This window comes from Lynx canadensis, chromosome F2 (assembly GCF_007474595.2).
Source record: "Lynx canadensis isolate LIC74 chromosome F2, mLynCan4.pri.v2, whole genome shotgun sequence".
Classification (NCBI taxonomy): Eukaryota; Metazoa; Chordata; class Mammalia; order Carnivora; family Felidae; genus Lynx; species Lynx canadensis.
The window spans coordinates 11,603,163-11,618,031 of record NC_044320.2 but is presented as its reverse complement, the minus strand read 5'-3'; the positions used below and the strand labels follow the sequence as shown (position 1 = coordinate 11,618,031).

At 44.8% G+C, this 14,869-nt stretch overlaps 1 protein-coding gene across 1 annotated transcript in view; it reads left to right on the top strand.

Moving 5' to 3' along the window:
* LOC115506538 (3-hydroxyacyl-CoA dehydrogenase type-2-like) overlaps positions 1 to 14,627 on the top strand; it is a 112,766-nt gene extending 98,139 nt beyond the window's left edge. The window contains 3 exon segments of the mRNA XM_030304548.1: positions 8,670 to 8,790; positions 10,963 to 11,054; positions 14,314 to 14,627. Of these exon segments, the coding sequence (XP_030160408.1) occupies positions 8,670 to 8,790; positions 10,963 to 11,054; positions 14,314 to 14,627 (527 nt within the window).
* Positions 14,628 to 14,869: the final 242 nt, after the last annotated feature.

The following is a 14,869-nucleotide window of genomic DNA, read 5'->3' as shown; positions in this document are numbered from 1 at the left end:
TCTCTGAACTCTTGTGTAAGATCGGAAGGCCAGCATGGGTCAGGCTGGGTCTGGTTTGTCTCTGCATCCCCCAGCATGTAGTACTTGACTTTGTCTAGGGACCCAGGAATTTGAGAGCTGTTCAGCTCTTCTTGGATAGTTTCTACATTCCTGGAACATAGCATAGTGCCTGGAAGGCAGTAAGCGCTTAATAAACATCCTATTGGGTCAGCTGGTTGAATTGAACTGAATTGCCAAAATGCTGGTGTCTTACTTTGGACTCCATGCCACTCCATTCTTCAAACTACTTCAAGAAAGCTAAGTACAGTGTGCTAAGCACTCCACCGCCTTGGTTGTGCATCTGAAGTCAGGCAGTGTTATCTCTAAAATGCTCACTAGAACCATTAAAGGTAGTTATCATTTTCTCCTTTTTCATGGAGAGACTGAAGCATAAGAGGTTGAATGTTTTCTCCAACGTCATGCAGACACTAAGTGACAGAACCAGGTTTGGAATGCTGCCCTCGGTGGACACAAAACTGCATGATGTCCATTTTGCCTCATATTTCATATGCACGGGCACATAAATACAGGTGTGGCCCTTACTAGTTCTCTTTTGCCTGAAAGAAATATAGGCTCAAAAGACATACACACATAGGGTCAAAACCACAATGTCCTGTGTTCCCACATTCGTTAAATTCACTGGGCACCATCATGGGCAGGGCACTGCTGGGAAATCGGCAGTGAACAAGACAGTAGGTAGTAGAGAAAGAGAGAGCAGGGGTCTGCAAACCTTCTCTGTGAAGGGCCAGAAAGGAAATATTTTAGGCTTTGCAGGCCAAACTGTCTCTGTCACAACTCTTCAGCTCTGCACTTACAGAGCCAAAGAAGCCACTGGAAAAATGGGTATGGCTGTGTTCCAACAAAACTTTATTTACAAAAACAGGCAGGTTTGATTTGACCCATGGTAGTCTGTCAACCCCCGAAACAGACAATAAACATGGAAATAAGTGGAGATAGACAAAAAGCATAAAGGAGGTCTCTAAAGAAAATAAAGCAATGTAAATAGAGAGAGGGGGAGGGAGAATGAGAGGTAACGTTACATTGGGTGGAGGGAGGAGATGACATTTGCTGATGAACCAGCCATGTTAGGATCCCAAGAAAGAGCCTCTCAAGTAGTGGGAACACCTAGAACAAAGAGCCTCAGACAGTGCGTCCGGGAAACAGAAAGAAGGCCAGCATGTCTGGAGCAAGAATGGTAGGAGATAAAGTCAAAGAGCGGACAGGCCCCGATCCTGTGACAGCTTCTAAGTGCAACAGAAAGCATTTGGAGGGTTTTAGCAGCCTAAATTTGGTGTGCTTTAATTTACAAGTTTGAAAACATCGACTCCAGCCATTGCACTAGAGAAGGCACAGCGAAAGGAGGGAAAGCGGGGAAGTGGCTTCCCTGAGGGGGTAGGAGAACAGAGATCTCCGAGGAGGCAGAGAAGCTGCTGGAGGATTGCAGGTGTGCGCGTAAGGGTAAAGACAATGGAGGATTCCAGCATGTGTTCGCTCGGTTTGACGTATGGACCCAGAACGATTGCTGGGCCCTGAGCAGAATCTGTGTAGGTCACAAGGGAGAGGCACAAACAGAAAGCACCACGGGACTGGGTGCTCTGAAGACTGATCCTAACTGACCTGCAAGGTAGCTGAACTCGGGGCCATCAGCGGAGAGGCCGCCGCAGAGCCGGCCAGGTAATGCCTCGTGTATCACACAGCATTTTGAAACATGCGAAACAGACAAGTAGCAACTTTTCAAAGACTGTTCTAATGTCTTATCACCGCAGTACGAAACTGTGAGGAAGCAAAAATACACGGCACAGCTCAACTGGGGCCCATTTGACCTAGTGACAAAAAACTCAAAGAATCCAGTGTATTCTCCACCAGAAAGCCCTCTTTGGGCTCTAAAGGACCGGGTATTTAGAAGATACTACAAGTGTTTGGGAGGAATGCGAAGACAAGACATTTCCTGGGGGCGGGGGGGACGTTTCCTGGCCGGGAAGGGCACCTGCGGAGACTCAGGACTGGAGAGGCAGCCTGAGGCTGTCTGAGGAAATCATCGCTGCTCTAACGCTCCAAACGGCTGAAGACCAGGCTAATTCCACTGCAAGAAGCTTGAAGTCTTTCATTTGGAGAGCGGCACACTTTCTGTTCTCCCATTATCAGAATTGCTGTCAGGCCCACAGTGAGAGTTATGTAATAGGAAGCAATACTTTCCGGCCATTTCTCCATCCCCCTGTTATATAATAATCATGCCAAGATGAAGTGGCCAACGACTAAGCCACAGAGACGCAACCCTGTCAAGTAAATTTATAGTCTACACTTCCTTTTCTTTTTTTTAGCAAGTACTCTCTACCCCCTCCACCACCCCCCTCCCTCCTGGCTTGCCAACGTGCCAGTTTCCAAGTTGATTTTTTTTTTCATCAGGTGGACCTGTTCCATTCATGAAAAAAAAGGGGGAAAGGTTACCCTCACTCATTCACTCGTTTACTCATTCAGCCAATCAGTTGACTAATAATTATTTAATAGCCTACCACTTAAGAGATTCTGCAACAGGTGGAAAGCACAGAACCTTCAAATCATGGATTTGTGCCTACCAGCTAGGTGACCGGGCACACAGGATTTTTGCTCTCGGAGCCTTACCTGTAAAATGGGCTAGGAAGGCCAACTTTGTGGGGTTCTGGGGAGAAGGAAAAGTAATGGAGGCAAAGCACCCCTTCATAACTATCCTTCATCTTCTCAACTTATCATGTATTTGGCACCAAAATAAAAGGACAACATCTCAGCTCTCGGAAAGTTCAAATCCCACTGGGGGAGACACGCAGGTAAAAAAGGAAATTAACAATCATCATTTGATGTAAAATGTACATTGCTAAAAGGAAGAATACGGTGCCGTGGGGACAATGAGAAGCACCTGACTCAAGCTCGTCTCTTTCATACAAGCGATAGCATTTCATGTCATGTGTACAATTGTAGGTTCTAAAAAAATAAGCAATGTTACAGCCAATTAAAAAGGGGCTGGGACCTCAGCTTTGTGGGAATTTAATACAGGATATACAAACTGTAATCCTAGGAATTCAAAGCCCCTTTAAAATTCACAATTAATCAATTTGATTCACCATATCAACAGAATAAAGGACAAAAAGACATATGACCAAATCAATTGGTGCAGAAAAAAGACATTTGACAAAAGTTGAAACCTACCCGTGATAAAAATCTCAACAAACCAAGAACAGAAGGAAATTCCTCAAACAGACAGGGAGCATCTTTGAAAAACCTATTCTAGGGCGCCTGGATAGCTCAGTCAGTTAAGTGTCTGGCTCTTGATTTCAACTCAGGTCATGGCACGGAGCCTGCTTGGGATTCTCTCTCTCCCTCCCTCCCTCTCTCTCTCTTTCTCTCTCTCTCTCTCTGCCCCTCTCCTGCTCACATACACCCTCTCTCTCAAAACAAATTACCATTAAAAAAAGAAAAATAAAAACCTACTCTAACATCATACATAAAAATGAAAGACTGTTTACCTCCACATTTAGGAATAAGGCAAAGAATTTTGCTTTCACTATTTTGAATCAACATTTTACTAAAGGTCACAGGCATTGTGATAAGTTAAGGAAAGAAACAGAAGGCCAACATGTTAAGAAGGGTGAAGTAAAACTGTCTTTCTTTGCCGATGGCTTGGTCGTACGTGAAGAGAATCTTAAGGAATCTTCCAGATTTTTTTTTTTTTATAAAAATAAAAAGCTATTGGAACTAATGAGGGAGTTGAAAAAGGTTGCAAGGGAGGAGGTCAGCATTTAAAAAAAATAATAATAAATTGTATTTCCATACACCAGCATCAAACAACTCCAGGTGAAGTTTTCTTTTTTTTTTTTTTTCCAGGTGAAGTTTTCTAAATACTGTGTACAACAGTATCATAAACATGAACTACATGGGAAATAACTTTAAACTATATGCGAGACCTGTACACTGAAAACTGTAATTTAAAGAAGACTCTAATAAATAGAAAGATGTCCTAATATTCACAGATTGAAAGGTTCAAGATCATGAAATGACCATCCTCCCAAATTTGTCAATAGATGCACACAACGCCAATCATAATCCTAGCAGACGGTTTTGTAAAACCTGACAAACTGATTCTAAAACTTACATGAAGATTCTCTGGGCACCTGGATGGCTCAGTCAGTTCAGTGTCAGACTTCCACTTAGGTCATGATCTCAACGTTTTGTGAGTTCAAGCCCCGCATCAGGCTCTGTGCTGACAGCTCAGAGACTGGAGCCTGTTTCAGATTCTGTGTCTCCGTCTCTCTCTGCCCCTCCACTTCCTGTGCTCGTGTGTGCTCTCTCTCTCTCTCTCAAAAATAAATAAACTTTGAGACTCTTAAAAACTGAGAACAAACTGAGGGTTGATGGGGGGTGGGTGATGGGTATTGAGGAGGGCACCTGTTGGGATGTGCACTGGGTGTTGTATGGAAACCAATTTGACAATTCATTTCATATTAAAAATAAATAGACAAATAAATAATAAAACTAATATGAAAATTCTAAGCACCTGGAATAGTCAACACAATCTTGAGAAAGAACACAGTTGAAGTTTGAGAAATTTAAAGTTACAGTAATCACCAGTGTGGTGCTGGCATAAGGACAGACACAGAAGTCAAAGAAAAAGAATAGGGAGTCAAAAAATGAATCCTTAAACTGGCATATAGTGTTTGATCAAGAAGCCACAACATTTCAACGGTAAAAGAATATTCTTTTTAACAAATGGTGCTAGAACAATTGAATATTCACATAGCAAAAATTACCCTTGACATTTCCCACACACCATTCACAAAATTAATTTTAAATGGATTATAGACCTAAATGTAACCACTGAAATTATAAAACTTCTGAAAGAACACATAAGAGAAAATTTTTGCAGCACCAGGTTAGGCAAAACTATTTTAGGAAAAAAAATTTATGAAGCATAAAGACAAAAAATTGACCAATTAGATTCCATCAAAGTTTAAAACTGCTTTTCAAAGATACCACTGAAAAGATGAGAAGGCAAGCCTGGAAACATATTTACAACACACATATCTGACGATGGATTTGTATTCATAAATATATAAAGAACTTTGCGGGGCGCCTGAGTAGCTCAGTCAGTTGAGCATTCAACTTGGTTTCGGCACAGGTCATGATCCCAGGGAGATGGGATCGAGCCCCACATTGGATTCGGCACTAAGCGTGGACCCTGCTTGGGATATATTCTCTCTCTCTCTCTCTCTCTCTCTCTCTCTCTCTCTCTCTCTTTCTACCCCTCTCCCCCACTCTCTCTCACTCTAAAATTAAAAAAAAAATTTTTTAAGAACTTTGCAAGTCGATAATAAGCAAAATAGCCAAATTGAAAAAATAAAGGAGGGAGGAGGCAAAACATTTAAGCAGACACATTTCACAAAAGAAAATATACAAATGACCAATAAATACATGGAAAGAATTCTCAGAAGCATTAGTTATCATGGAAATGTAGATTTAGATTTAGATTTAGATTTAGTTATCATGGAAGTGTAATTTTAGAATGTCTAAAATTAACAAGAAGCCCCTGGGTGGCTCAGTCAAGTAAGCGTCTGACTCTTGATTTCAGGTCAGGTCATGATTTCATGGTTCGTGAGTTTGAGCCCTGCGTCGGTTCTGTGCTGACGGCGTGAAGTCTGCTTGGGATTCTCTCTCCCTCTCTCCGTCTCTCCTTCTGCCCCTCTCCCCTGCTTGCATGCTCTCTCTGTCTAAAATTAAATGAACAAACAAATAAATAAGTGCTTCCCATGAATTTGAACTGAGGTATTACCAAAGGTCCTATAACATCTGCATAGACTAGAGTCCTGTCACAAGACAGGAGAAGGCATAAGAGAAATGGAAGGCAGCTTCACGAGGAGGCTGTTTCCAAAGGTGTGGGCAGAGTGAGGAGAACCAGGAAAGAAGGTCAGAAGGCCCAGGGTCTAGCAACAGCGGGGAGTCACTGGCCACCGAGGCCTGAAGAGGGCAGGTTACCAAAATTCAATGAGAGTTAAACAATGGGAGAGGCCGCCCAACGGGGCTGCCGGCCGCAGTGATCGAAAAGAACCCCTGCCAAGCCATGGCAAGATGCCCTGGCTTCTCTCCTTCTCCTGCCCCCTGTTCTCCTGCTAGCTTCCTCCCTTGACAAAACCCAGGCAGAAGCTAGACAGCAAGATAGCTTAAGCTAGAAGATATAGCTCCTTGACCTCAATCTCCTGGGACGGAGCAGGTGGAGGACAGAAAGTGGGTGTGGACGGCAAACCGAGATCATCCAACATAGGATCCAAGCAGCATTTCAGAATTTGATGAGTCGAGTCTGTTTATCACACTGTTTTACGCCCAGCTCAGGACTTGGCTCTGCAAAAGGTATTTTTTATGGGGGGAAAAAAGAGTACTTTGCCTTCTAAGGCACTTTTCCATCCCTTGTTTATTTGATCCTCACCAAAGTCCCGTGAGAAAAGAAGGGCAGGGATTACAGTCCCCATAGTAGAGATCAAAAAAGGAAGGTTCAAGGGGAGAAATGGCTCGTCCCAGGCGACAGCACCAGCAAAGGATGGAGTTCCATGTGACGATGCCTGCGTGAGTGTCCAAGCCCATCCATGGACTGATCAGACCGCAGGTGAAGAAATGGGCCTCTCTCAACTCGCTCTGTCTGGGGACAAAGGAGCCATTCTGGAGAATGGACAGAATGGTCAAATGTCTAATACACTCAGGTCACACTCCGTCCTGTGCTGGTCACCATGATTATTCTTAAACACGTATCTGCCTACTTGACTCCCCTGCTAACACCCTGCACCGAGTCCCTTGCCATCCAAGGCCGTCCGTGACTTGATCTCTGTTGTTATCTCCAAACTGTTGTCCTCCGTGCACCCTGGAGATCTCTACAAAGCCCTAACGCAGGACTTTCTCACGCCCCATGGGCTCCCTACATACAGATGACTTCCACTTTGCCTCTTGACAGTAGCTGCCTTTTGAGACAGTAGCATCTCATTAACTTAATTTTATTAAGAAAGAGGAATTTCAAATAAATGGATTTTCCAAGTTTACCAAAAAAAAACCTTTTAAATATGAATTAAATATCTCAGCTATTCAAAATGAAAGGTAGTCTCAACTCTCTTGGCTTTGTAAACGGAGGACATGAAACATAATTTTAGTCCTGTTTGGTCACCGTGCATTGCACCTTACAGCCACGTGACCTGTACACACTGACCTGTCACTAGACCAGGAGCACACTGCAGTCCTGGCATGAAATGCCAGAAAATGGCCATTTACTGAGTTTTCTCTGTTTTTTTCCTGGTAGTTCTCTGCCAGGGTCTCTGGATTTTATGCAGCTTGCCTGAGCTGAACCCTGCACCCCCTTCCTCTTCACACTTTTGATTTTTTTGTATCTAATCTGCTGTGTCTTGGGAAACCAGATTGCCAAGATAGAACTGTTTCTTAAGTAAGAAAAAAATAAGTTCTGCACCAAAGCCAGAAAGCATTTTTGCTTTATTCTCTGGGCTTTTTGACATTAGCTTTGACATCTCTGAGTCTTTTTGTGCCCATCCTGGTCCTCAGGTGTTTGTCACATCGCCCATGTGGCCAGATAAGTGACCTCTGAATGAGGAAGGTCTTATCAATGTCCTAGTAAATTACTGGGTGTGCTCCCCTAGCTCTGGCTCATTAAACTGTTCAGACGAAGGTTCACATCTGCTCCCACACCTCAGGGGCGCTTTCCAGAAAGTTATTTTCTCCCTTTCTGCCTTCTTAGCAAAACTGAATTATTACAGGACAAGAAAATATGTTGGGGAAGGAGCAATCCTGTCATCCCGCAAGAAGGAGCCATTCTTAATCAGTGTCATCCCGGCCTCTGAGATTTGCACAGGTTCACGCTCGTTGACCAACCTAAAAAAGGCAGCCATTGGTCTACATTTCCCCTCAGGCCAGGGTGTTAAAATGATGAAAAATATAAAAGTGTCCTCCCTGGAAACAGCATGACTGAGCCTTCAGGAAAACTGCTTAGGGGAGGTGGTACTCGGTAATGCAGCAAGAAGCAAGAAAAACAATTTCTTTAGCATTCTGGGTTCGCCGCTCCTCTTTCCAGCCTCAGCTCCACCTTACACTCAGCCTTTCCTGAACCCCCCCTTCTGCCATCTGCAATGAACTTTCCTCCCACTTGCCCTTGCTGTTGTCCGTAAACCCAGCGAAACAACTCTGACGGTTTATCAAATGTATGCATTTACCATTCTGACTCCCCAACTAGTCTCCGAGCCTCCTACGGGAAAGAGTTGGATCTTGTTCATCGTTCCTTTCCCAAAACCAGCACACTGCTGACATACAGAAGGTGTTTAATTAATGTTTCAAAGCTGGGATGAACACGCTTTCATAAAACCTAAGCTGCCGCTCCCTTGTTTCATTATTTCTCTGTGGTACGAGTCCGTCTGGACGGGTTCATTCCCATACCTGCCTCGCATCAGAGTTTGGAACAACACTGAGCCTGTGGCTTTCAGGACTCAAGTAACTTGGGTTCAAAGATAGGGACACTATGCAACAGTTGTGCTTTACTCTTACTTTTATATTTCTTCTTTTATAAAAGACTGAATGTGTTTCTTGAAATTGCTGGTGTGCTTTTTGCAAAGAAGGTTTCGGTGCCTTCAGGCAGCCATCCATGGTGCTCAAGGGTGGCGCTGGGGTGGACCCCAGGCTGCGGGGACTGGGAAAGGGCAGCTCAGACAACCTGTCCTGGACCAGCAGGCTACACAGGTTTGGTCTTTGGGTGGGTGATGCTACTAATGGGATTTATCAAAGGATGCAATCAGATGTGTGTGCATGGACGTTCATCACAGAAGTACACACGTTTTAGCAAAAAATTGGAAACAGTTCAAAGGCCAAGAAAAATCAAAGACTGTGTGGTTCATTTGTAGAGTAGGCATCTAGGCAGCCATTAAAATTTATGTTATCAAGGAATATTCACTGTCATGAGAAAATGCTCATGACATAATATTATGTGGTCTATTACACATTACAGAATATATAAATTATACATACATATATGTATATTTGAGAAAGTAATACATATACATACATATTTGGGACAATATAGTACATGCACACACACACAGTAGTCCTTAAATCCTAGATGGTAGCAATTTTAAAGACTCATCAGACAAATTAACATCAAATTTGGGTGTTGATAAACACTATATTAATAATAATGTAACATTGGTTGTAAAATGTATCCCAGTTTAAGAAACATTAAAAATTAGGGGGGAAATCCACCTTTGTTCGAAAAGAGGAAATAAAGCCACATGATTTCAGATTTAGAAAAACAATGCACTGAAGTATATGTGAGACAATAATACAATGAAAAATTTCAAAATGTTAATGATGCTTGTCTCTGGATCGCTTCTAGTTTCTGAACAGAAATGATCTCTTCCATCAAGATGCTCAGAGCCTGGTAGAGGAAGACAGACACAGGAGCCAACGTGAGGAAGGATGGCAAGTACGTGACAGTTTCTGCAGAGTTCAAAGAGTTTACACGGGTCATTTCTGTGGGAAGTGCTGGGGTATGAAGAAGCTTTCATCCATGGTGACGCTTGAGTGGAACCTTCACAGGGGACCAGAGGTAGAGGGGCGGCCTGTTGAGGGAAGGCCACTGCCCACAAAGGGCACGAGCAAAGACATGGCTTTTTATAGGAGCCACAGAGTGCGCTCACTATCCACAGTGAGTACCCACGTCAGGTGAGCAACTTCTGCAGGATTGGAAATATCTTGCTCCGGGGTGCCTGGGTGGCTCAGCCGGTTAAGCATCCCACTCCAGCTCAGGTCATGATCTCACAGTCCATGGGTTAGAGCCCCGCATTGGGCTCTGTGCTGACAGCTCAGAGCCTGGAGCCTGCTTCGGATTCTGTGTCTCCCTCTCTCTCTGCCCCTCCCCCACTCACGCTCCATCTCTCTGTCTTTCAAAAATAAATAAATAAACAATAAAAAAATTTTGAAATATCTTGTTCCATGCCATACAAAGATATTCCAAGATTCAGGTGCCATGGGATTTAAAATATCTAGAAGAGCTCACAGCACAAAGCAGGTGCTCAAAAACACCTGGGAAATGAATGAATGAATGAACAAATGAATGAAGAAATAAAACTCAGGATTCAGCTCTTTCAGTCAAGCATTGTCTTTATGCTCTTCTTCCATTTTCCTTTTTTAAGAAAATCTTCCCTTCATAGGGTTATCACTGTTATTGAACTTCAATGTCAATGAGTTAGATTTGAATGCCTAAGAGACTCTTGAAATTTTACAGAACTAAGAAACAAAGTGCTGAATTTTTACTTCATCTCCATTTACTAGCTTTGTAACCTTGGACAAATGGCTTGAGTTCTCTGAATCGTGGGGGGTTTTCTTGTGTGTAGAACAGAGATAATTGTATCTCCCCTGACCTAATAGAATTGAGAGGCTTGTATTAGTTAAGTGTTAAAGCCATTTGTGACATCTAAAATTCTATACAGCTATTAAGAGATGATCACTTTCTAAACCCATGGGAGAACTAAAAAGAATCAATAATTTGCCCAAGGGTATGGGAAATGGCAAAACGAGACCCTTGATCCCTCATCTCTGGCCAATAATGCACTCTCACCAGGAGCCCTCTGTTGGGGTGGAAAGGAGGGAAAAGAGCAAAAAGAACTGCACCCAGGAGGGGTTCCAAATCTGTTCTGCCTGATCTTGTAACTTTGTCCTCATCCTCTCTCGTTGACTTCTTAGGGAGCCACGCAGCCAAGGAGGCACAAAGCTGTGCATAAGTGCCATTTCTTCTGTCGGATCCAGTTGCCAGGCCCCTGTACAGGGAGAACAGCCAGGCCAGGCTGGGGAGGCCAAAGCCAACACAATTTGCATGGTGCGTCCACCTTTCATCATGATTTCGCTCTTCCTTCACAGGCCAGGCTATGAGCATTCATCGTTTGGGGGTCTTCAACAATTAGAGCCCAGGACTCTTCTCATGCCATATATCATGGCACTGGAGGCAGGAGGTGCAGACAAAAGTCATCACTTGTGTTGATGTGGTGTGAAGGGGATGATTAATGAAAGTCACACACGGCCGCTCAGCTTCTGACTTACCTAAGCTTCACTAAAGTCGCTGACTTGGCTGTTTCTCATGGGCCATCTTCCCCACCCCTTTCCCCACCACTGCTTCCAATAATGGCTTCGGCTTTGGGAGTCTTATTTTGAAAGAGAGGGAGGGAAAACATTCATTGCCGTCACTGAAATCACACCAGGGTCTCTGACAAGTCTGTATGCTCGACTTTGGATTCTCTGACCACGGCTGCTTTTCTTGAATTTGAAAGCTATTCGCTCATTGAACAAATATTTGTGAGTACCTGTTCTAGGTGCTCAGGGTATGTCAGTATGTAAAACAGACAAAATAGTGCTTGCCCTGGTGAAGTTTACATTCCTGTAACTGAAGACAGGTATTTATGAGTAAACTGTGAAGTACACGAGAGATGCTAAGTGCTATGGGGGAGAGGAGGACAGAGCAGAGGATGGGAGTCGAGTACTGGGGTAAGGTGTCCGTTGCAATTTTCATTAGAGCAGTCAGAGGAAACCTCATCGATAAGCTGATGTTTGAACAAAACTTGAAGGAAATAAGGGGGTTAGCCAAATGGATACCTGAGGGAGGAGTGTGCTGAGGAGGAGAAACACCCACTGTAAAAACCCAAAGGTGGAAGCATGTCTGAAAGTCTTGAAGAACCGCAATGAAGGCTAGTGGGGCTGTGGCTGCTTGCGTGAGGGGTAAAGAGAGTAGGGATGAGATCAGAAAGGAAACAGGGCCCAGGTCACATAGGGTCTTTAGGACATTATGGGACCACCAGCTTTTTCTTCGTCTGAGACAGGAAGTCACTGGAAGGTTTTGATCTAATTTATGCTGGAAATGAGTCATCCTGGCTATCTCTTTGAGAATACACAATGGATACACAAAGGAGAGGAAGAGACACCAACCACACTGGAAGCTTTGACAGTCATCCAGGTGAGACATGATGGCGACCTTGACCTGAGTGTTAACAGTGGAGAGCTGAACTGAACAACAACCAAATCCTCGATATACCGCATCTTGTTAAGCTTAAGATGCCAGTTTGCGGGACACATTCCTAACGTGGAGATACGAAAAGCTGACATGATCTGTACCTTGGTATCCAGGAAATATGGTATTTTTAAGTTGAACTGAAAATTTTCTGGCAGATTTGAAGTAGGGATGAGAGTGTAAGTGGAGTCAAGGATGTCTCCAAGGTTTGTGGCCTGAACAATCCAGAGGCTGCAGCTGGAAGAGGAAGGGGCACAGGAGGGGCAGGTTGGGGGTGTTGGCTGAGGTGCAAATCAGAACAGTTTGGGACATGTTGAGTTCAGTATTTTCTACCAAAAATACAAGTGAGAATATCCGGGAGGCAGCTGATTATAGGAGTTCAACAGAGATTTAGACTAGAGATAGAAATTTGAGAGTCAGAGGATATAAATAATAATTGAAGCCAAGAGACTGAATGAAGTCACCAAAGGAAGGAGTGTAGATAGGGAAAAGAGGTCCCAAATATGGAGCCTGGGGCCTCACAAACGTAAGACGTCTGGGTGGGGAAAAGAAGCCAGCCAAGGACACCAAGAAGAAGTTAACAAGCGAGATAAAATGAAGTAACAGAAATAATTGAAAATGGCCACAAGTTCTGGATTGGCATGGAGATGAGGCAAAAATAAGCTCTAAAAATGCTTCTAAAATAGACACAACAAGAATGGCTCGTTTCTGTGCTCTGTTGACAAGAGGTGAATGCATGGTCAGGAGGGGACCCTGGTGGGAAAGGCCAAAGCAAGTAGATGGTAGCGTGGGAGAACTATCACAGCAGAGGTGAGAAGCACAGGGGACCTCGTCGATTATCACACTGTTCTTTTACTGCCTTTGTTCTGAAGCTGCCTTGCTCTAGGGAAGATTCAGGATAGTTTGTGAGAAATCCTCTTTGTTCGCATTGAGTGTTTTTAACCTTATGAAGCAATTTTGCCTCCCGTCCTGTGTTCTCTCTACCCCTTACTCAGCAGATGCTGCAGTTCCCCAAACATTCATCCATTCAGTCACTTGTTCAGGCCACAATATTTATTGACAACACTGGGAGCCAGTGTTCCAAGTGCCGGGTCTGATGGCTGACTTGAAGACACCTGGTTCCAGCCTCCTTTTCCAGCTTGAAGCCAGTCCAGACACAAGACTAAGCGCTCCACGAACTGATTTCTTCGACACTGACAACACCCTGCATTGCAATCCACAAAATGCAGAGAAGAAACCCAGGACGCAGAAGCCACGAGCAGCCCGGCCAGCAAGCACCAAAAGTTCCCGTGCTAAGTCAGGTCCACACTGACCCCGGGCTCATTTATCCCTCCCGAGGTAGGCAGGGAAAGCAGGAAGTCACCAACAGTAATGACAGCCAACATGTGCCATGCCTCTCATGTTGAAAATCAATGGTCCTATCTTGCATTTAAGTTAAGCCCCGGGGCAGTGTTGGGAGGGGAATACAGTTGGCATCCTGCCTTGGATGAGGAAGCAAAGGCTCCAGGGAGGTGAAGTGGTTTCCCCAGGGGGCACAGCTGGGGGTGTGGGGTGCTCAGCAGGAACCCAAGCCCCAGTCTTCAGATGGTGTGTAGCCAGCAGTGGGTTGGGTGCTGGGGGGAAGCTACAAACAGATAAACGGTAAAGGACCTGCCTCAAAACAAGAGCAAGTAGGCGAGTGAGGGAGCCAGGAAACAGCTGGAAGGAGACAAGGCTCCGAGTAGTGCAAGGGAGCAGGCACTCGGGGACAGACAGGGAGGAGCATGGCCCGTCCCTAAGTGGGTTTCGAGGGGGAGCCCAAACCACGTACTGCTGTCAAGAAAGGAGCCAACAAAACCTCAGCGCTATGTGGCAGGCCCAGCAGAGGGAAACCAACAGTCCTGGATATTAGGCGCGCCAGCTGTCCCAGCCTGCCCAGGACTGAGGCCACTTGCTGGGACATGGGACTTCTGGTCTCAAAAGCAGGAAGATCCCAGGCAACCCGGGACGAGCTGGACACTCAGGGTTAGAATTCCAGCCCTGCTGCCCCCTAGCTAGATGTGTCTTGGGCAAATTACTTCCCCTCTTCTGATCTTCCACTACAGTGCGTGTGTACAAACAGGGCCCTGGCAGGTTTATCAGATTTTAGTGAAACAAGCAAAAAATCCCTAACATACCATCTGGCACTTGGAAGGCATTCCATTAATGGCAGCTGTCATTATTACTGTGAGGTTATGAAAATGAGACCTTCAACTGTACTGTTCTCGCCATTCTTGAAGCTGAAATGCAAACTTCGGGGGGGCCTCCCAGAAACAGCTCTCCTTGGAGCCGGGTTTGGAGCCGGCTGTTACGGATCTTCATAAACACCGTAAACCTCAAAAAGTTGAGGCAGCGTTACACAAAGCGAAACCCAGCTATGGGCTCCTTGGAAGTTTCTGTAACTCCCAAGGTAAAGCATATCTTAGAGGAACTTCCCCGCAGGAAAAGTTTATCCCACCAAGTTGACCCGGGGAGTAACACGGAAGCCAACGGAGTTTCCTGGTGACAGCCCAAATATCCAGGCCTCAGGGCTCCTAACCCACCTCAGTGTACCTCAGACTCTGCCCCACCCTCTTGCCCGCCCAGCACATTCCCATGAGGACTGAAAAGGGTCTTGGGCCAACCTGATAACACCCCAGTAACTGACCCCTGGCCTACTAGGTCTAAGTATCTCCTCTACGGAAGATCATCTTAATTTCCAGGTGTATTTGATGCATTAACCCACAGCTCTGTTACAAACAGAAAACT